General features: G+C 36.6%; 1 protein-coding gene across 1 annotated transcript in view; it reads right to left on the bottom strand.

Annotated features, from left to right (window-relative positions):
- ROBO2 (roundabout guidance receptor 2) overlaps positions 1-23,207 on the bottom strand; it is a 577,868-nt gene that overhangs the window by 1,564 nt on the left and 553,097 nt on the right. Inside the window, exons 24-27 of the mRNA XM_088022784.1 lie at positions 20,337-20,542; positions 9,855-10,037; positions 7,455-7,628; positions 856-1,128 (exon numbers count right to left, since the gene is read on the bottom strand). Of these exons, the coding sequence (XP_087878910.1) occupies positions 856-1,128; positions 7,455-7,628; positions 9,855-10,037; positions 20,337-20,542 (836 nt within the window). The remainder of the gene's footprint in view (positions 1-855; positions 1,129-7,454; positions 7,629-9,854; positions 10,038-20,336; positions 20,543-23,207) is intronic.

The following is a 23,207-nucleotide window of genomic DNA, read 5'->3' as shown; positions in this document are numbered from 1 at the left end:
CACCAAGTTGTGACATCATATAATTTTTGAAAATGCATGGGTAGTGGACATATCTACAAAAGATTGAGTCCAAATTAAAAAATAAATGTGTAAAGAAACTCTCAAATGTTGTTGTGTGTGTGTTTGTGTGTGTTTTAATACTCAATGAAAGTGAATCCCGATATGAGAAGATATGTTCCAGAAAATGTATTTCTATAATAGGTCCCAACAGCCACTACCACTTCCAAAAAAAAAAAAAAAAAAAAATCCAACCACAAATGATGACATTTATTTTGGGACAGTTCCAGGAAGCTTGATTTATAAACAAGAATATTTCCCAATAAAGTGTTAACAATCAACTAAATTTAATCAGTTGGAGAAAGTACAGGCCCAGTTTTTAACCTTTTCTATCCTGAGGTATTTGTGTGCATTTATAAACAACTTTGTTATTTCAATGAATTCAGTGATTTGACTGAAGAGAGTTCTCCTTTCAAAATGACTACAGTAACTTCAGTCAAAATGAAACTGATTGAAGGCAGGGATTAAATTGACATTAAGATGAAATTTAGAGGTCTTAAACGTATTTTGATATAAACATTAAAAGGCAAAAAATCAAATTGTCTCCTGAACAATACAGGTGAAGCTTGGAGGTCTCTTGAGCTGAAATACCCCTATGCAGAGGTTAACTTGAGGAACAATCCCCACGGGAATCAGCCTTAAAGTGTGTGTTGGTAAATTCTGCTGAGGAATCCCAACTTTTCAGTGACTCAAGGCAAACTTTTTTCAGATGCTCTTAAACAACTGCCATTTCTAAAATACCTGGTAGGAAAACAAAAGGTAAAAGTCCACACTTTCCTGGGACTGTGCAGAACACACCTGGTCCAACACTTTGTTTGTGTAGGGCTTTCCGTATATCTTCTTGGCGTTCTGTGGAGTTTATCCATTCTTGGGTTTGTCGCTGCCACTCTAGGGACGTTCTAGCTGGACAATCCAATGAGCTCTTTGTGTCTTCTAAGTTGGATGCTGGTGGTGTCTCCAGAGAGCTTCCTTTTCTCTCTGTTGAGTTTTCCACGTTACCAGCATGCTGGCTCGGGCCTATTTGCTGCCTTAAACCCTGACCTGGAGGGGGATCTGGTGGTGGTGGAAGATCTAAAAATTGTGAATAATATTTAGAATGGACTAAAACTTAATGAAAAAATACAGGTTTTAATTCAAGATGAAGAAAAAAACCCGTGCCATCTTAAAAGTCTCACTCATGCAAAACAAATTTGGGGGAAGGAGGCGGGGGGCAAAGGTCAGTTATTTCTATCTAAAATGCCTATTACTGATCTCTTTGCTATCTCCGGATCACAGTGTCTTTGAAACAAAATCAACTGATTTCAACTATTATATGCGGACAGTGTTTTCAATTGCACATTGAGGCTAACGTTCAAGGTATAAAAGGCAATTTATGTGTTCTCCATATTTTCGCCATTGTCCACCCCCACCTCCTCAAAGTAGACATATCGTGACACAAAATGACTAGACACTTTAGCAGCTGTGTTAATAAAAGGCCTCGGGAAGAATAAAGGTTGTCCTGCCAATCTCCATCGGAAATGTTGCCCTTGGGAAATTAAGAACTATATGCCATATTATATGCAACATATGACTGCCTTTACCCATGTATGTGGTACATTTAGCAACAGTCAAAGGGTTAAGCTAACATTTATTAAATGCAATTAACATTCTGCCTGACAACCAATTCTGGCTGTTCGTTTCATGAGTTAGCTAATGAGTTACAACTAATACATTATAACTTTCCAGTGTTTTAATTTTAATAAGTAATAACCAATGTTCAGAGTACAGATAGAATATGATTCATGGTGCTAGAATAGACAAGGCATCATAAAAATTTGAGATGTAGTAGAATAGATAACTTTGCAAAAAAGCTCTTTAAATTAAATATAAGGTATGAAAAAATCAAAAGTTCGAACATGCGGCTAATTTTTCATTTGCCTTTCATTAGCTGTTTGGATCATGACACCTTTATATTTTGATTGTCTTCAACTGTGATCTTAATCTCTTCTTTCATCTTTCTTTAAGTAGTGTACTAGTCCTATTATGTGATTTATACCATTATACTAGTTCTAAAATTATTTTGTTGAAGATTTTGAAATCTCCTGAACATTCTAAACAATACTACCTTCTAATTTTTCTGGCATACTATTGTGAACTTCTCTGCTCATCCTTAGAATATCAGTGATTACATTATTTGTGCATAAAATCAAATATCACATGCACTACATATTTATATTATTAATAGGGGCTGTTGCATGTAATGTTAGTCCATTATTTCCAATATCGTTGTATTTGTACTCTCATTTCTAATAATACTACTTGTGAAATTTAAAAGGAAAAAGCACAAATTTCTTGTGAACAAAAGACAGCTTCTTTAAGGAAGGCTAAGTTGTTCTATTTAAAGACTTTGTTAAGAAGCTTTATACTCTCTCTTAATGAGAAAAATGATACCGTCCTCCATTGAATTGACAATAATACTCTCCTCTGCATCTGCTTTGGAAGTTCCCATGCTGAAGCAGAATTCCTAGTTCTTATGTATGTCCTCTTGTTAGATTATGAATTACTAATTATTGAAGGGAACAGCATTTCCATCTGGGAGAATAAAGTTGCATTTGGAACATTTCTTCCAAAATGAAGAGCTAATCCAATATTGTGATATCTGTTTGTAGAATAATCCACCAATGAGTTTAGTGTTTCCTTTTATTCAATACTGACTTCCTTTAGTATGTATTATTATAAATGTGAAGTAATTATTTCATTTGCGTGTTTGGATTTAAGACTGCCAATTGTGGGGAGGAGCAGGAATTATTATACTTGCTTTCAAAATAACATATCTGGTCATTGATTTTTATTCCCATCAAAGCAGCTTCATTTTTAAAATAGCCAAAATGGCATCTGCTTATGCTAGACAAAATTCTGATTACTATTTAATTTAACCTGAAATTATATGACTACATAATTAAGTAATATACTTGGAGTTTGTATATTCTAAGAAGAAAGAACATGGCATGCACATTGAAATAAACAAATTGGGAAAAAGATGGATTAAGAATGACTGCGGCAAAAATAAAAGTATGTAATCAAATATGTTTACTTAAATTTATTATTCATTTCCATGTTGATTCATTTCTACTAAATCAATTCACTAAAGAGTCTCTTACTGGCCTCCTGAGGATTTCTTATTGTCAGGCACATAACAGTCCAATGAAATATGTGCCATTATTATCCTCTTTTTCAGGTTAAAAAAAGGCAAAAAGAAATCAAATATCTACAGCTGGGATCTCCCCTTCTGTGAGCTCCAGACTCACATGACTACATCCATACTGAGGAGTTCACCTTAGATGTTTAGGAAGCATCTAAAATTTCACATATCAAAACTGAGTTCTGGACCTTCCTCTACAAGATATGCTTCTTCTGTAGTGTTCATCATCTCAATTAGTAGCAACTGCATTCTACAAGTGACCAAGACTTTGGAGTAATCTTTGACTTCCTTGCCTTACAGCCTGTGTTAATTTCATGAACAAATCTTGTGGGCTCTGCCAAGCTATAGCCAGAATTCAATCTTTCTCATTGCTTCCACTAATTCTAACCTCGGGACAGTGGTTAAGAGTCATGGAGAAAAACCTCTAACGTCTCTTCCCTCTGTGACTTCTACAACCTCTTATGTGGTCTCTGTGCTTCCACACAGAAGCACATTTGTCTACCTTAACATAACAGCTGGAGTGGTTTTTTTTAAAATAGAAGCATAAGTAAGATAACGTTACCCTTCGCCTTACACACACACACACACACACACACACACACACACACCCCTTCGATGGTTTCCCATTCAAAGTAAGAGCCAGTGTCCTTACAGAAGCTTAAGATCCTACAAACACTGGCCCTCACTGACTTGTCTAACTTCATATTCTATTTTGTTGCTCTCTCTGCTTCAGTCACACTGCTTCTCTTACTTTTCAGCAAATAAGCTTCAGGCTTCCACTTGCTGTCCTCATGTCCTGGAATGACCTTTCCTTGATATCAGCATTGCTCTTTTCCTTTTAATCTTCCAGCCTTCTCTACTGTCATCTACTTGGTCAAGCCTTCCCTGAGACTTTATTTAAAAAAGACCTCCCCCCTTCACCCCCGTTATTTCTCGACTTCCTATGTTTTTTTTCTCTATGACTCTTACCACCGTCTTATATACTTTTGTTTTCCCTTATATAATTATGTTGTTATTTATCTTCCCTCAATAGAATGTAAGCTCCAGAAAGGCAGGGAATTTTGCCTGTTGGTTTCCAGCCTATCATTTGGTGTGGGATTGCATAGATTAATGAATAAAGAAATTTGCTTAATGGTACAGGCTAGTTTGCAGCAGAGCTAGTTCGTGGCCAAGCTAGTTTGTGGCAGAGGAAAGAGTCCCTTCTCTAACCAGGACATTAGGAATGAGGGGAGAACAGACTGGAAGGAAATGATCTCAGGAAAAAAGATTGATGGATAGAAAACTACTTTCTCTGCCTTCTTTCTTCAGCATTGTCAAGGGTATTCTTTAGCTTATGCAAATGGAACAGAAGATTTTGATTGAGCAATGCCTGCTTAGAAGAGTCTTTATTCAAGGGAGAAGAATCCTCGATGTTTGTGTTGGGTTTGCCTTGCCTTTGAGACAGAGACTGATGCTTTTCACCGTTCCCAGTTCCTCTTACTAGACACAAGAAAATATTATTTTCCCACTCCACTCAGTAGTCTGATGACATGTGCCAGTGCTCTTGTCAGGGAAATGAGAAGTGACGTGTGCCATGTGCCACTTGCAGGACTGACCATAGAACCTCCCAAGTGATCACCCAGATTTTGTCTTCCCCTCACTCAGAAGCCATAAATGTCTCACTTTAAAAATAATGGTATCCCAATAGTGGAGAAGCATACATCCTTACATTACTACTTAGAGGAGAGCCACCTGACCTTTATAAATTACTGTGTTGGAGAAACAAACTTGCTTTACTAAGTGCCTGTTTGGTATAGCAGCTGCCAGTAATTAGCCTGATTAATTTACTCACCAAATATAATTCTAAAATGTATAAAGCAAAAGTTTAAGTGTAAAAACGTCTATACACTAAATGCTACTAAACAGCAGCCTTCCCTAAAAGAATAGTTTGATTTTACATACAAATATTATAAAATTAATACTGATGCATGGATTCATACCATATAAATCTATGGCACATACATTTACTATAAAATAACAACATCCTTAAGGATAATCTATAGAGTGCCATCCGTAATAAATGTCCTCATGTCATAATTAGAACATTGTTGAATCATAAACTTGGGAAGACATGGGAGCCAAAATTTCCCTTGCAATATCACTACTTCCAAAATATATCTACTAACAACACATAATCCATAACCCCCTTTTGAAATGCTGGCAACTTTAAGAGTTAGGGACCTGTTTGTTGTTTAGAAAGATAAGCAATAAATTGATCATGCTTTAAACTAGGAGGCAGTTTGCTTTAACCAGACATTCTGAAAAAAAACTTGCAAGAAAAGTATTTTAGGAAGAAAAGGAGCGCTCTCCATTTTGTTGGTTTATATTTTTTATCTTCTACATATTTTGGAAATAATCTTCAAACATTTCAGAAAAAAATTTTTTCTCTTTCCACAACATTGATAGCAGGAAAACTATACAAAATTATTAATTCTGAGTTTTATGACTACCATATCAATTGGGGTGGTCCTTTTTATCTAGAGGGAATAAGATCAACACTATTGACTGTTTTAAGTGCTCAACTAATCTTCAGATCATCTGAGGCAGAAAGGCAGTGGTGAGCATTTTTGTTCACCACAGGATATTCGTTTATAAAGGAATCAAAATCTTGAGTGCACCCTTAACCTCAAATTCCACAGAAACACTTCCCAATGAAAACAAGGTAACAGGAAAGATAAATAAACCTGAAAGCTTTTAGAACAAGTTATGGTTGACTTTTAAAGTTGGCCCTGAATTACAAAATGAAAAAAGAAAGCACAAAGATGGCAGCCAAATACAGACCCTTCCCCCCAAACCAATAAAGAGTAAGTACTTCCTCAACTAAGCCTCATTCTGTCCTATAATGGTAAGTCTAAGAGACTGAAATGAATGCTACGGACTCCGTCATAGCTTCTCAATGCTGACTGCACATTAGATTCATTCATGGAGCTTTAAAAATACCCACAATAGGTTTTCACCCAGAACAATTAAATCACAATCCCCAGGGTATAATTTAAGAGCTCCCTAGATGGTTCTAATGTGTGGCTTGGCTAAGTTCATCCTTTTGGTGTTTAGTAGAACTACCTCAGGATAAAGTCTGTGTGCCTGTAGAGGATAGTGCTGAGAAGGGGGAAGAAATTTACCTTTGGGTCGGGCATTATACTAGGCTATTGACATCAATCATCTTAAATATTCCTTAGACTAAAACGTCAGGATAAATATTTGTATTCCTATTTTTAAATGTCTGAGAATTAAGTTGAACATATGGGAAATAGATCCTGTTTTTTTTTGTTTTTTTTTTTTGACAGAGAGAGAGAGACAGTGAGAGAGGGAACACAAGCAGGCGGAGTGGAAGAGGGAGAAGCAGGCTTCCCTGCTTTATAGAGATGAACTACTCTTTATTGAACAAGGACATCTCCAGTAATATTGTGCTTCCTGAAACCAGCAAATACTCAAAGACTGAATGCTATACATAAATAAAAGAATTGAAATAGATCAGCAAACTATGTCCATGGGCCAATTTCAGCCACTGCCTATTTATCAATAAGGTTTTGGAAATCAGTCACACTCAATTCATTTTTTTTTTTCCTATAACTACACTCATACTACAATGGCAGTGTTGAGTATTTGTGACAGAGACTGTATGGCCAGGTAAAGCCAAAAATATTTACTATCTGGACTTTTACAGAAAAGTTTGTTGACCCATCTACCAGATGATCTGTAGTATGCTTTGAGCCCTGAAATTTATGAAACTAAAAAAAACTGTTAAATTACAAATCACTTTATGTTTTTTTCAAAAGTGAAATACCATCTAAGTTCTCTCAATCTGATGTCAGAAATGTCCTAAGTTTAAAACAGAAATGCATGGGAAGTGCATGTGCTACCTATGTTTTCTTTCCTAACCTCAAAGGGGAATGTTCATTAAAAAACATTAATGGAAAATGCCAGAATGGCAGCAAGATCAACGTTGGAAAGTGGTATGGCACACATTTCTTGGGGCTTGGTAATACAGAAATAATTCCAGATTGTTGGAAAAGAGGGTTGGGTTTTATTTGAACAAGACCATATTGTTAGGTTTTCTGCCTTGTTATATAATGAGGCAATGCCTAATCTACCATAGCTACTTTAATCTAAGTTAATGATTTGCACAGAGCGCATCTCTTCAGTGAGGAGACAAGAGAGAAGGAAACAAACCTACCATCTGTCATTCCTTCCCTTCGATGAGGCAATGCTGGTTGTTGGTCCATTCGCCCTCCCTTGTGTTTTTTAGTGGGCCGAGGCCTCTGACTTTGACTCAGGGCTGCACTGGTATTACTGTCAGTAGAAAATGGGCTGGTAGGCCGAGGTCTTTGAGAGGAGGTAAAAGCTTTGCCTAAAAAGAAAACAAAGGGAATGGGGTATAGAGAATGTCATAAGGCAGTGATTCTGCCTGTTTTGTATTTCTGCTCTTACTTAGCCTAATCTGTAAACTTGCCTAGAGATGCCATTTGAAGATATCAAATACTGGTGCATCTCCATAAAAAAAAAATGCCTTGTCGCATATATTTTACCCAATTTTTAGTAACCAGCACACTGCCCACTGAAAAAATTCAAGCCAATGTGTATAAAACAAATCCACCAACCCAAAACTTGGTATCACTTGGTTATATTTTTATTTAACCTTGACGATCTTAGTGATATTTTCATGGATATATGCAAATTCATGCTGCTTTTACTTCTTCAAATTAAAGAAGTTACTTCTGAACTGAATTATGTACTTGTCTTGCTTGCTTAACCAAATTTTATCCATGGAATCTTACAAACTCACTTTGAGCACAGAAAAAGGTCCTGAAGTAATTGCATTTGACAAATCTACATGAAAGATCTGCTCAGAGACATATATTAAACTGACCTCACCAACTCATACAAATGCACGATGAATTTTACCGCTTCTACAGAAACTCAATAACATTAGCGTATAGTATAGGATAGGTAGCAGGTTAAATTCACCTTGCATATCCAAAGTGCAGCAGGTATTTTCTGATGACTATTATTGTACCTGAGCAGACTCCAAATTCTCATTGAAAAATGAAATTGTGTTATGTCCTTTTCTTGAGCTTTAGTACATACACAGGGAAATTTATTTTGTGAAAAGGGTAGCTAATAAATGTTCAACATGTTGTGATTTTAATAGAATGTTTATTATGGTAGGTGAGGGTGGTTTTATGTGCATGTATTTATTCTCTTGCGCATGCTCTCATTTCACACAAAATTATTGTATGTAGTTACATTTTCTTAAGTCAATGTGACACGCTGTTGCTTAATGCTTTATTAGCTATTAGCATACATGTAAGAAATGCACTTACGCCTTCTAATTTATTAGTTTCCTTGCACTTTCTCACTGCTGTGCTCATAGCTATGCCACACAGAGCACTCAAGCAACAGAAAGTTTCTGACTTACGCTTTATAAAGCAAGACAATTCAAATAACCGTTATATCACAACATATTTTAGTTCGGATGCTATATGAAAAATAAACCTCTGCAATGCTTGGAAAAATTTTTTTATATGCTTGAAGATTCCTAATGCGTACTCAAAAGAAATACTGATAGGATAATTCAAAGAAAATTTCCAAGACTCCTTTTCATCACCTGAGAGTTTAGTGAAGGGTCAAAATCATTTTTCTTCAGTTTACTAGTTTAATACGATTAAGATTTCAAAAATGCGTTAAGGTCTTCATTAGTTTGTTTTGTAAGGTAGCTCCATTTAGTTCATATATTAGAACCCTCTTAAAAGTTCATTTAAGAAGTACAGTCATGTAATAGCATGGATCATGCCAAAGTTATTTTGTTTCAGTCAAACAACAAACACAAATTACTCATCTATTATTAGAATGAATCCCACATTTCTTTTGGGGAAAAGAATCAGATACATGAAAAATTATATAATTGGTACTCAATTGTTCTCAGAAACCCAAATTAGATTATGGCAAGAGCAATCACATGTAGTCATCATTTTATTCAAGTTGCAAATGCAGTAGGTGTATCTTTAATTAGCATCCTTTAAAACAGATAATAAATTATTGGGTTAAGATTTTAACAGCCAAACAATTAATAAGACCATCAGCCATTTGTACTGTTAGACTGACAGCCTTAGACCCATTCACCCCATGCTGAGAAAGCCTTCCCAGAAAATGCATTTGCAGAAAGAAATGGGGCAAAGGAAAGTAATGGTGATAAAAGCTGAATAAGTTTAATCACTGGGCACATGATCGATTGTGTGAGAATTTTGCAACATGTGAGTTATTGAAAATTTAATGACAATCTCAGTTGCAGCTTGGTTGTAATTTAAAAAGGAAGCATTTTCCAATTACTCAGCAGAGCCACGAAGGGAACGGGAAAGAACAGATAGAAGGTGGTGAGTAGAAGCCTATTCTTGGCTCTGCAAAAAAGTAGCATCAGAAGAAAGTTCTGGTAATTGAGGATCGCAACGGTGGTCATGCATATCACAGAAAGCCCTGCAGTCAGACTCACTGAGGAGAAAGAACAGGAGAAAAATATTTCAGTGTCTAAAGGACAAGATTCTCTCATGCAAAGAGTGTGGACTCAGGGTCTACCAACCTGTTCTTGTAAGGCTGGTTCCATGCAGCCTAAAACCAGCTTTATCTGCCGCTTCCACCAGTGCGTGTGCAAAGCTGCCACTGGCCAAAATGGAGCCATCGGAGGAGCTACCTACGCTAGATCTATGACTAGAAAAGTTACGATCCTCATCAGATGCAGAGCCCCATCCATTTACCATTGAACCTAAAAACAAATGTAGTTGTCTAGTGAGTGGTATATATTGGACAGCCCATCTCCTTGCACACACTCTACTAAGGAACAAGTAGGCTGCCTCAACTCCTCACTCCTCCTTGAGGTAAATCTGGTTTCATCCTGACTTCTGCAGCCACATGCAAGCCTCCTCCATGGTTGAAACATTCCTAGTGCAGAAGAATGAATCTCCTTTAAAACCTGTACCTGTTTGCGACACATAAACAAAACATGTTTCGTATAGTTCCAGTCTGACATTGTTTAAATTATCACGTAATCACTTTCTGAAAGAGAATTGCTACGTATATTTTAGCCCTACAATTCAGAGAAGAACACTTCTATTGAAATAAATCGTAGTGTATTTAAAGTAGACTTATCAAGGACTCCGATGAAGGAAGAGGGTGAACATATATTTTGAATTAAATGCAGACTCAAACAATGATTTCCATTCGACATACACTGGTGTACTGTGGAAGTGCTAGAATCATTTCAAGATTTTAAAATACATATTGAAATAATCAGGACATATAACAACAAACACCGAAAACAAAAAAAGTATAAATAGTATCAGAGCATATAGACTTAGAACAAAAGAAAAAGTGTATCTTTAAAAATTTCCATTAATTTCAAAGCTCAGGATGCTTTCTTTGCTTTTTAATTGTTTTAAGAACTCCAGGTTTCTCTTTACTATGAGTCTTTGTCTTAGAAAATTAACCATTATGAAGGATATAACTGGCATTAATATGGATTTTTCTGCAAAACACAATAATGGCAATAAAGGAAAAGAACTGCACTTTCATGTGTCAAGAACTGCAAAACATGAAGATGTTGAGAAATACCTTGTCTTCTTAATTTTTCAGCAAGTCATTTACAAGTTTAGATTTTTTTCTTGAACCAAGGCACACGGAAACCTTAATCTATTACTTGATACAATTAATATTACAATATTTATTAAGTTGTGTACCATTAATTTATGGCACAATAAAGTGCCAAGTGTCGCTTAGCCTAACTTTTTAAAAAAGAGAGCCAAAAAAATATTTATAAGAAGCTCATTTATGCTTTCTACATCAACCAATTACACATTCCCAAAAAAGAGATTAAAATCAAGTGCCATAGATGTCCCCCCCCCCCAATTTTCTCCAGTGTTTGGGAGAAAACAGTATAGTTAGGAGTGTTGCTGTGATGCAGTATTTGTATTTTTAGTCCAGGTGCCAGGATACAATCACATGGGTTCACGCACTTTCAAGAGAGAGAAAACAGAAACCAGAGGGGTTAGAAGAACCCGAGAAGTTAAAAGGGTGTTAAGTGTAGCAGAGAAAGAGTTTTGACTCTATTTGCCAAAAGAACAGAGATACACTTTTTACTTTCCAAACAAATTCCCCTGACACAGGCCACTGCAAGGAAGGCCAGATAACAGCAGCAACTGAGCCTCCTCTGATAGAACCATTTCTGAGTTAATAATCACAAGTCAAGCACCAACAGCCCAAAACGAAAGGAGAAATGATGCAATGGGCTTTGCAATATAATGTTACAGCAGATAAGAAAAAAGTCAAAGTGATTCAGTCAGTGATCACCAGAGAATATGAAACCCTAGAACTGAGGAGAATTTTGAAATTCGTGAGAGCCCCATCCTGGTCCCTTCTATGCACCGTTTTCTGTATTTCTAAAAGTCTGCGGAGCATCTGCAACTAAATCCGTGTCAGCTCTCCGAAACTCCCTCTCCAAACAAGCATCTCCTTTTTCTCTGTCTCCAATTTCATTCTTAGGCACCTCTTGATTTCCTTCTGGTCCCTTCTTATCTTCCTCATTGTCATCTGAATTATTTTTCTCATTTTGTTCCTCCATTCAAAACCTTACCCGGTTTGCTAAGGCCACATCCGGATCCCAAGTTGAGACTTTGAGATCCTTCAGGATCTGGCCCCGCCCACCCTTCCAGCCCTCCACCCTCTTACAGCCTGTGTAGTCCCACTGCCTGACCTACATACACAGCATTACCTCTGGTTCCTTCAACACAACTCTGGATTGTCGCTAACTCTACTGACCACCGCCAACCTTGAAAGTCCCAAGCAACAGCCTTCTTATCACCTTGATTCCACCTCACCTTTAACCCTGTCTTAGGAGGAATCAATTTCTCTCCTTGTGTTTTTCAAATAGTATGCATACAGTAGCATATCTGGTCTCTACAAACTACAGTTCCTTGCATATAAATGGCTCTTCTTCTAGACAGTGGAACTCTGGAAGTGGGGGACTCTTACTCATTTTCATATTTCTTCTATGGGGGCTTTGCCCAGGAGAAATTCAACAAACATTGAGCATATTGAATTAAATGTCTTCAATGTTCTCATTATTCACCATAAATCCTATATGTAATTCTAGCCCATGTGCCATTTCCTAGCAATGAACTTATTTTATTTACAGAAAAAATATGCTCATAAGAACTTGTAGAAAATGTATTAAGTAAGGAATATAATGTCAGTCTTGTTGATAACTTGGACAATAGGAAAAGAAGTGAGTTATTACCCGAAAGGGAAAACTAAAAAATTAATTAATTAATATATATATCTTAGCTATGTTTTGATATGTTTGAATACTGACATTTATCAATATCTTATTTAGTGTAAGATAATAATGTTATATGAAGTGGTGATTTGCTTTTTTTTCCTGCGTTCTCCATCCACACTCAACCACCTATGTTAATGTACTTAGCCCATTTTTTTTGTTTTAATTCTATTTTCTCCACGATAACCAGCCAAGAAATAACTGGATTTTCTTTCTTTCATTTTTTTTTTTTCCTGTTCAAGTTGGCTTGCTGTGTGGTTCGAGCTTCAGGATTTATCATTTTGACAAATACAGTCTCTGAACCTGAAAAAGTAGGAAAAGTCCTACACCACAGCAGTGTCACTAAAGAAATGTCACTCAGTGACATCTCTTAGCAGAGATGTCACTTAGCTTGACTCACTTGACTCACTCTTAGCTTGACTTTTTCAAAAACACCCTGTTCATCTCCTGTGGTAGTGAGTCCTTCATATGCAGATTTCATCCTACAAGTTTGCCAGTCCCTAAACACTTCAGCTACTTTGGTGCCTTTGCTCTGAGTTTACCTTGATTGTTAATGCTCCTTGCTATGCCCTCAGAAATCTCAGTTATTCATGAAATTGGTGCTTTCTTTTTCTTTTCCATGGGAAGAGAGAGTAGCATGGAAGACATGGCTTTGAGTAGGTTTTGGTCAATAAAGAAAGAACACCAGCTCTGTTTTCTTTGCTACTCTGTGTAAGAGCTAAGAAACTAGATAGATGACTTCAAAGTTGAAGAGACACATGCCATTACAGCTTTGGCCTTGGTGAGCAACAGGAAGCCTCATAACCCAAGCTAAAGAGGGGCAAGTGACCTCAGGTTAGTATAGTTGAGTTCACCTTCAAAATGGAGGGCAAGAAGGAAACAAACAAAAAGAAGACAATAAATTTTCTTTCCTCTTTGTCCCTCACTCTTTATCTTTGATAGCCCCTTGTCTCTATTTAAGTATGATCTATGGAATGGGTATATTTGTGGGGAATATTTTAAAACAAAATTTCCAATACACCATGAAGAAAAAATATATAACGTATATTAAATTTCTTCCATGTTGTATAACTATTACATTTATTTGGCAATCACTGATTTTGCCTCTCTGTGGTTACCGTTCTTGCTCTTTTTTTAGATTTAAGCATCAGGAATGATCTGAACATTTGGATAAACCATTACAAAAAAAGAAGGCAATGATAGGAAGGAAAGAAACGCATTGATTCATGAATTAGAAAGTAAGCAAGTTTGGGGATAACTGGTTTTCTTTCATAAATGTAAATATAAACATAAACATTAAAATGAACACTCACTCACCAAGTGAATGAGTTCAGGTAGAGATTCTTTACAAATTATAAGCAATCCATACCAATTTGACATGTTATAGCCCCAAACATCATCAATACATATTTAAACATTTAATGAAAAATGAATTTATGTCACATAGCCAAATTTATTTGTGTTTACATTTTCAATCTTTGGAAATTTCTCAGGTTTAAAGTTGCTGAAAGGCCAAAAAATCTCAAATTTATTCAAGCTATTAAAGAAGAACTGCATATAGGACATTAAGTTGTTGCTCAAATGTTACTGAGCAGTAAAATACCATGATAAAGTGGCATCTTGCTGTGTCTCTATTACATCTTCAGCACTAAAATTAATTTATGATCAGTCATCAATTCATTTACATGTCGCTTTATGCTAAATCCTTCCTTGCTGATAAATGCTTATCCTTAGATCCATTAAGCTAGAGTAAAGTCTGTGCTTTATAATATGACCCTGTTAATTGTTGCATTACCATTTTTATGAAATACAAAAACTGGTTGTCCCCCATTTTTTCAGCCAATATTTAATCCAGGAACTCTTCCTATTAAGTGCAATCAGTCTAAATATCTGTTAAATAAAATCTTCAGCTATAAGTGTCTTTGGACAAATCAATCCAGATATTGACCTCTGCTTAAATGTAGAAAAACATGTCTAATCTTTAGAAACCTTCTTTCACTGAAACATATTGAATATGCAACAATTACACCTCCATTCCTCAGAGGGAAAGAATGTGTAATATATACGGAAAGCAAAATAAGTCATTACAAAATTTCTTCCTTGGGACATATGGCACCTGTTAACTTGTCTCACTCAGATAAAATTTGAATATATGATATTCCCCTTTTATCTGTTAAATTCTGAAGTATATGTTTAATATCTTTTTAAATACATCACAGCTGTTGAAGTAGTCTAAGAAAGTGATTTAATTATTTGTAGCCTTATCTCTGAAATTCCCCTAATTCTAAAATATTTTACTTAATTTTGTGCAACAAAAGCAAGGCATCAGTTCACACTTTCTCGAGTGGCCAATTCTCTAAAAGCTGTGTGGTCGAGGAAGGTGGTGAGGCTGCCAGGTTTTACTGTTTTCAAAATGATCTGGTTGGGGAGTTCCAGTAAAAACCTCCAAGGACATAAAATACAGAAAATATAAAGCCACGATTTCCTTTCAGCCGTAGTATTTATGTGGGGTCCAGCAGTTAAGGAAACTTTTATTCGTTTCACTTCATGGCACTCACTCTCCGTTGCACTTTCTGTGATCAGTGAAGCAGTTAGAATCTTGGCACCAGGTACAGGACATTTTCCTTCTGTCCTCTCTCACATTGCCTTCTGTTTCTTTTTTCCTGTGGTGGAGTCATTAAATTCAGGAAACTCTTACCCTGGACTCCCATCATGGAAGATATAGAAAGAAGTATTAACTCCTCTCCTTGTCCCGTTACCCCAAAATAGTGGATTTGGCATTAAGGAGGAAATATGGTAAGCATAGTCCTGAAGACTGAAACAACTCTGGATGTTTACTTTCTAGCCCCAGAGTGTGATGTGCTATAATCAAGATAGTTTTATACTTTATTATAACCAAATAGGTTAAAATTATAGTATAAATTAAATTATAAAAGAGATTTCCTATAAAAAGTGCTGATGCAGTTGATTTTTGTTAGCATGAGTTACTATAACTGAATATAGAACTAAATATAAGAAAATAAATAATAAAAGTTACATCTAAAAGTTAAGATATTTTTAATCTTGATTAAGTGTATGGGGGTAAGGACTAATGTTTCCAGAGATAAAATTATATTTTGTATTTGTATGTGTGTATATATATATGTACATATACATATATATTTATTTATTCGTATATGTACACACACACATACACACAGAAAGGAAGAGACACAGAGAGATAGGGACAGAGACAGAGATCCATATGTTAAGTAATAGACCAGGAAATCATTTTCTTCTTAAATATGTTAAATTCAGAGATTAAAAAAAAAAAAAAGTTGGGCATATCCAGAGAAGGGATCATGGTAATTTATCTTAAAGAGTGAGAACAAATTTTGAAAATTCTTCTGCCACTTATCAGGTAGGTAACCTTAAAAATACTTTGAACCCCTCTATGGCCCAATTTCCTTATCTATAAAATGAGAATAAAAATAGGGTTGTGACAGGGACACCTGTATGGCTCAGTCATTAAGCGTTAGGCCTTCGGCTCAGGTCATGATCTCAGGGTCCTGGGATCGAGTCCTGCATCGGGCTCCCTGCTCAGTGGGAAGACTGCTTTGCCCTCTCCCACTCCCCCTGCTTGTGTTTCCTCTTTTGCTCTCTCTCTCTGTCGAATAAATAAATAAAATCTTTTTAAAAATAGGGTTGTGACAGTTAAGTGAATTAATATATTTTAAAACTTTAGGACAAGGATCTGCAAACTTTTCTTTAAAGTGCCAGATACCCTATATTTGAGACTTTGCTGTCTATTTTTTGTTTTTGTAAGAAACATTCTTAGCTCACAGAGCCACAGCAAAAAAACAGGCCACTGCTTAGTAGGGTGTCTTGTACCTACTAAGGGCTGTCTATATATGTGCAAGATAATATTCTTGTTGTTGTTGTTGATAACATTATTATTATCATTATCATTATTATTATTATATCTAAATTCCTAGTCAACAGATTGGAAGGAAGAGATATCTGATAAATGTTTGTTGTGGGAATAAATATAATATAGAAGGTTTGCAAATACATTTTCCATATTACTGAGCTTTGGAAACCAACTGTTGATTTCTCCCTAAAATCCATGTATTGAAGCCCTAATCCCTAATGTATAGGAGGTGGGGTGTTTGGGAGATATTAGGTTTAGATGAGGCCATGAATGTGGGTTCATTACGATGGGATCAGTGACCTTATAAAAAGAGACTAGGGGCACCTGGGTGGCTCAGTCCGTTAAGCATCTGCCTGTGGCTCAGGTCATGATCCCAGGGTTCTGGAATCGAGCCCTACGTGGGGCTCTCTGCTCATTGGGCAGCCTGCATCTCCCTTTCCCTCTGCTGATCCCCCTCCTTGTGCTCTCTGGCTTTCTCACTCTCTCTCTGGCAAATAAATAAATAAAATCTTTAAAAAGAGAGAGCGAGAGACCAGAGAGCTTGCTGTCTCTCTCTGCCATGTGAGAACACAGCACAAAGACTGCTGCCTGCTAGCTAGAAAGAGGAACTCACCAGGAACCAGATCTCAGGCACCTTGATCTTGGACTTCCCAGCCTCCAGAACTGTGAGAAATAAATGCTTGTTGTTTAAGCCACCCAGTCTACTGCCTTTTGTTATAGCAGACCAACCAGGCTAAGACATGAGATTATGGGATATGGAACTACAGATATTTCCCTCTCTTCTTGCTTTTCCATTCATGAACCATTATTTCAAAATTGAAGATATCTATCACAAATTACTTCGTTGTTATGAAAATATTGGGAATTAATATAATTATTTCTTTATAAAGATGGGTTCTGCACCCTATTAGCTGCTGATATTACTTAATGCGATTAAGGGTTGGAATGTGATATATCCAAGTAAAATCCTGAATAATTGTACACACAGGCTTATTAACCCATCTCTGTGTTATCATTGGGCTATCATTCTGGTTGGCTTTAGAGTTTCAGGGAATGGAATAGAACTGTTTGTTCCATTTAATAAAAATGGTTATTAGTTTCATGAAAATGAAAATCTCTACCAGGTGATTTAGGTGAAAGTAATGCCTGATTTCCTCATACCACACATGAATTTAGAACCCCAAGTAATATACAGTAAGATCAGAATCCTCTCTGTGGGCACTTACCATCTTAAAAACATAAAAAGCCAATGGAAACAGTGTCTGTTTTATTGCCCACCTCATTTAGCACCATTAAACTAGCTTTAAGTGTCTGAAGAAAACATAAACACGTTAGAATAATATACATCAGTAGGTTGATTTCTGTAACATTTGGTTTGTACATATATTCACCTCAGGGCCATCTCCACTTACGTGTACATGCCTGCACGTACACACACACACACACTCTCTAATACACTTACAATCCTATTTACACTCACACACCCACCCGCATCCACTCACACCCACACACACCTGCATCCACTCACACACACACCCACACACACCCGCATCCACTCACATGCAGATATAACCACAAACCCTACCTATACTCTCTCACACACACACACTCACACACACACACACACATCCACTCATATGCAGATATAACCACAAACCCTACATATACTCTCTTTCACACACACACACACACACCCACATCCACTCACATGCAGATATAACCACAAACCCTACCTATACTCATACACACACACACACACACACACACACACACACACACACACACACGCATCCACTCACATGCAGATATAACCACAAACCCTACCTATACTCTCACACACATCTATACAGTCATTCACACTTCCTACACACACACGGTTTTTTGAGAAAACATATTTACTCTTATATTAATTCATATTTACTTACATTATACTTATCTACTAGAAGACAAATTAAATCTTTGAGCATAGCTTCCCCACAGTTATCGCAGAGCAAAAAAAAAAAAAAAGAGAAGAAGAAAGTAAAGTTTCCTCTTCGGCTACTTTGTAGAGTACAGCTTCCTACACTGAGGACGTGTATTATTCGTAGGGTAAATCCGTCACGTAATACATACCTAAACACCCTGAGGTTTTTACACACAGCGGTAATTAAGCAGTGAATTCAAGGAGGAAAACAGATTGTTTTCTTAGCAATAAAAGCTTCATTTGGAATGAAGAGTATACTCACTACAAGGAGAAAGGCAGATTGGTTTTAACCACATTCATATTAAATACCCTAACATGTTTCTAACAGGTGAGCATGGAAAAGTACAAAATGGCAGTCTCCTGATTTAGAGATATATTTTTCATCTCTGACATTATAATATTTAATAAAAGAACTACATAGGCTATAGCTGCCCTTTTTTATGTTATTTTTGCAATTCTTATTGCATTCCTGATGGAAAAGAGTTCAGTATCATTAGTGAGATATGCAAAAATATGCAGAATTTTACCCCTAAGGAGATTATGCTTCAAATTCAGGCAAAGGGGCTTAACATAATAGTGTACTAATAAGTTAGCTCTCTGCATTCAAAGATTTAAACTTTTGCTCTGCCACCTTCGGTTGGATCTGGATTTCAAATCACAGCAGTATATCTGCAGTTCTTAAATCTTAATTAGCCTGGCAAGCAGACATGCCTGCCCCCAGGTAAGACACAAAACAAAATAAAAAAAGTGGACTCATGCGTCACACGTTGTGTTATTCAGGAAGGCATACAGAGGAAACATATAGGTCCTTATCCTTCTCCATCACTGCCATAAAGAAGTTTCCATCAGTGTTGGCTGAACTCTAATGCGTAGTGCAAAATCTGTGTAAGTTGGGAGCGCTGGAGTACAAATGAATTAAACGGGACTGTACTTGCCTCCAAGGATGAAGACAATATCATCAAGACAATACAGAAATGGGTGATTTTCTGAGAAGACCCAATGCCCGGCAAAGGCAAGATCTACCTTTGTGGTAATTATGTCTTTATTGTCCTATAGGAGACATTTGTGTGTGTGTGTGTGTGTGTGTGTGTGTCAAAGAAGGGATACCTACTGGAATAGAAAGATGAAATTTTTATGTTTCTCCATATTCACTGTGTACACGTTAGGATTCAAGTTTTTTCAACAAAATGGGATAAACTTAAATCCTTGGCAATAGGTTGCAGTCCTGGGATCCTCCTAGGAGAGTAGCAACTGCAACCTTTCACATGGTGAGCAAAGCAGAGGACGCTGAAGGAGTAAATAGCAAAAATAACTATATTTCTTGGGAGACGAGAAATTATTGAATCCAATGATATGAAGTGCGTAAATGTATGGCTTATCTCGCTATACATTTTTTCCACTCCAAAAATAATACCTTGTGCAACCTTAGAGAGGCTTATTCTGAAGACTTGCTTATTTTCATCGGTGAATGATTTTACGGAGTGAAATATCGAGAAGCGTTTTAAGATTGCATTCACTTTGTATGTTGCTCCTGATATACAAAATATATCATTTCTAAAAGTCAAGGTTTTTTTATGTAATAGACTTGGTTCCCCAGTAGAGTGAACTTTTCATGAAAGCTGGATATAATTGAGTTTTCTTTCATGTCTTTAAAGCTTTTTAAAATTCATGAATTTTCTTATCATTTTTGCAGCAAAAGTATTTCCAAATCCTTTTAGAATTTTGTGTTTAATATTAACATATTTAAAATGTTATAGAAATAGTTAGAGTGGAATAAATCTTACATAAGAAAGTATTTGATTTTTGATGCATTTTAATGTTACAAATAGGTCAGTTATTCCTATTAAATCAGTTCCGTTACCTGTCACAGAGCTGTCTAGATTGTCCATACTGGATCCAGGTGTCTGCTCTAGTGCTCTCAGGGGCCGGGGGATTTCTAAAGCTTCCTCCTCATCATCAGCATCATCATCTGGAACATCTGTTTCCAAATCGGAAATCAAGGCTCCGGACATGTAACCTAATGGTGGAACCGGGGGCTGTGGAGGTTGATTATTGCTTTGAATGTGCCTAGAATTCAAATGGGGGAAAAAGGGAATTTATTAACATCCTACAAGATTAGAATTAAACAGCATGTGATGACGACTCATTTTATCTTCCTGCTTTCTGTTAACTAATTTTGGAGCTTACGGTGCTTTCTTACGTTTCAGCAGAGACAATGGGCTATGTATACATGACTGGTCAAAACAACAACAGTGTAGACTGTTACACTCTTCCATTGGTATTTATGGGATAATATACAGAGAAAAAATACAGACCCAGCATTTTTGTGTAAATAAATCATCCAAAGGAGACTATGAGTATTTGCCACAAATAACTCCTTAAAGCAAATTTTTTTTTGGTCCCAAAAGAATATAATAATTTTGTTTACAGTTTAACATCAAAATTCTACTCAGCCTTTGTGGTCCATGTGACCTGCTGGCCCTTATGAAGAAAAAAATGTCACATGAAGTGTTAATACCAATAACCCTTCTCCCAGACAGGAGCACAGTGCCTGCCCTACAAGGTTTTCTTCCAACACATCCCCCATGAATCAGGCTGGGTGGTTGTTTCAACTTTAACCCAGTTTAACGTAGGAATGGTTCCTTTATGTTCTAGCTTCTTATTTGTGCCTCTGTTTTAGCCCCCAAAATCTAAAACATCTCAAATATAGAAAAGATTCATCTGAGCACTCTCTGTGTTTGAAACATGAGGTGTGCTAAACATACCCGTTGCAATGCATGTGTAACTTCAATCTCGACCTTGTGACGTAGACAGAACTTGTATTATCACCTTTGTCTTAGAAGTGACTTGTTTCAAATGGCATGGCTAGCAAAATGGAGAGCTGGACACTGGGGTTCAGTTGATTTATTTTGTGACTACTTAAGAGTTTCTTTTAAATTATAAATGCCATGATATAAAGGAAAGTTATTGCTTTTTGTTACTGTAATTAAGGAGTGAATACACCACATATCTTAATAATTTTTTTAAAAAAATCTCAATACTAAGTATTTAAAAGATGTAGGCTACTTAAGGCACATGTAAGTCAAGTGTTATGCATTTTTACCCTAAGTTTTTGAATTAAAGATACAAGATGATTTTTAACACTTGCATTTTTGGAGAAAATATTTCTTTCTTCCAGAATTTGTTTAACATTCCTCACCCAACTGCATTCTTGAACTGGCAACCAATTCCAATGTTAACAACATTTTAAATCTTTCAATGTTAAAAAAAAAAACAAACCCTAAGATGTTAGTTCTAGGAGCCACATTTTTAATTTAACAGATCAGGAATCTGAGGCCCCAAGTCTTTATCTGACAGTCATCATAGCTCATTCATGCAAAATCAGGAAGTTTCTAAACTACCAGTATAGAAAATCTTGAGTGTTGATGATGACATCTTGTAAATGTTGCCTCAAATTCTGTTTATGAATCGAGGATGGACTGAGTCCAGTCATGAGCAAGATAATATAAGGTGATATTTATATACATGATTCATTCTCCTTTAATGGTGTGCACTTTTGTCCTGGAAAGGACCAAAGAGACCAACATTCCAGTCCTACATCATTGCTGACACCTCTTGATTGGAACAAATATACATTAAGGCGTAAAATGTAATCCTTGAGTTCAGCAAGAGGAGGAGATAAACTGAAATAGGAAGAGGGTGCAAAATATCTATAAATCTCTTGTAATGATGAGCACAGTGCTATGCACTGCATGGGTCAATATGAACAGACTCCCTGGAGGTGGAGCCTGGGAATTAGCATTTTTTTAAAATGCTCCTCCCGTGATATTGATGTGCAGCTCAGATGAGGAGGGCATTCTGTTCCTGAAGGTTGAGATTCTGTGCGAGCACAGACAGGCTCATAACTTTTACAAAGGGCGTCACTAATGACACCCTGGAGGATTGTTGGACTGAACAGAAACATACTCAGCGAAAGAAACAGGGTTTGCCCTATGGGTACCTGGAGCAGGTGGAGAACTAGTTTGTCCACCCATTTAGCAAACCTTTATGCAACACTCACGAAGGGTAGTGCCCTTCTAAGAGTGGAAAGACAGCAATGAGCAATTCAGGTGAAAACCCGAGCCATTCTGAATAATAACAGCTATAATACAGCTAGATACTAGACTAGGTCCTGTGTAAGAGCAAGCTCATTTAACTCTTTTTTTTTTTTAAGATTTTATTTTTAAATAATCTCTACACCCAGCATGGGGCTGGAACTTACAACCCTGAGATCAAGAGTTGCATGCTCTATCAACTGAGCCAGGCAGAATTCACTTAATTCTCACAAAAACTGTGATGAATAATAAAGAATTTGACCTTGCCCAAAGAGAACTTAAGCTTTTGCTTTGTGCTCCAGGGAGGTAATTTCTCTCTAAGTTTTAGAATGTCCTATCTGATAGAAGTGTCTTTGTTCACCTGGAGACCTTAGGCTTCTCCAGAAAGTCTAACAATGTGATTTATGGTAGGGGCTTTCAGTCACATGGTATCAGCTAGTCTTCTGGAGGGGCTAGAGACTGAGATCAGCCATGCAGATAGCCAACCATGTCTATGTGACAAAGCTGCAAGAAAGACCATGAAACTCAAGGTTCATATGAGCTTCCCTGATTGGCAATACTCCATGCATATTGTCCTATGTTGTTGCTGGGAAAGTAATGCTTTCCACAAATCCACTGGGAGAAGACAACTGGAAGTT

The sequence above is a fragment of the Eumetopias jubatus genome, unplaced genomic scaffold (genome assembly GCF_037043125.1).
Source record: "Eumetopias jubatus isolate StellerSeaLion01/CBP00866 unplaced genomic scaffold, mEumJub1_p1.0 scaffold_1, whole genome shotgun sequence".
Classification (NCBI taxonomy): domain Eukaryota; kingdom Metazoa; phylum Chordata; class Mammalia; order Carnivora; family Otariidae; genus Eumetopias; species Eumetopias jubatus.
The sequence above is the reverse complement of the archived record's forward strand: the minus strand, read 5'-3'. Positions and strand labels throughout refer to the sequence as shown.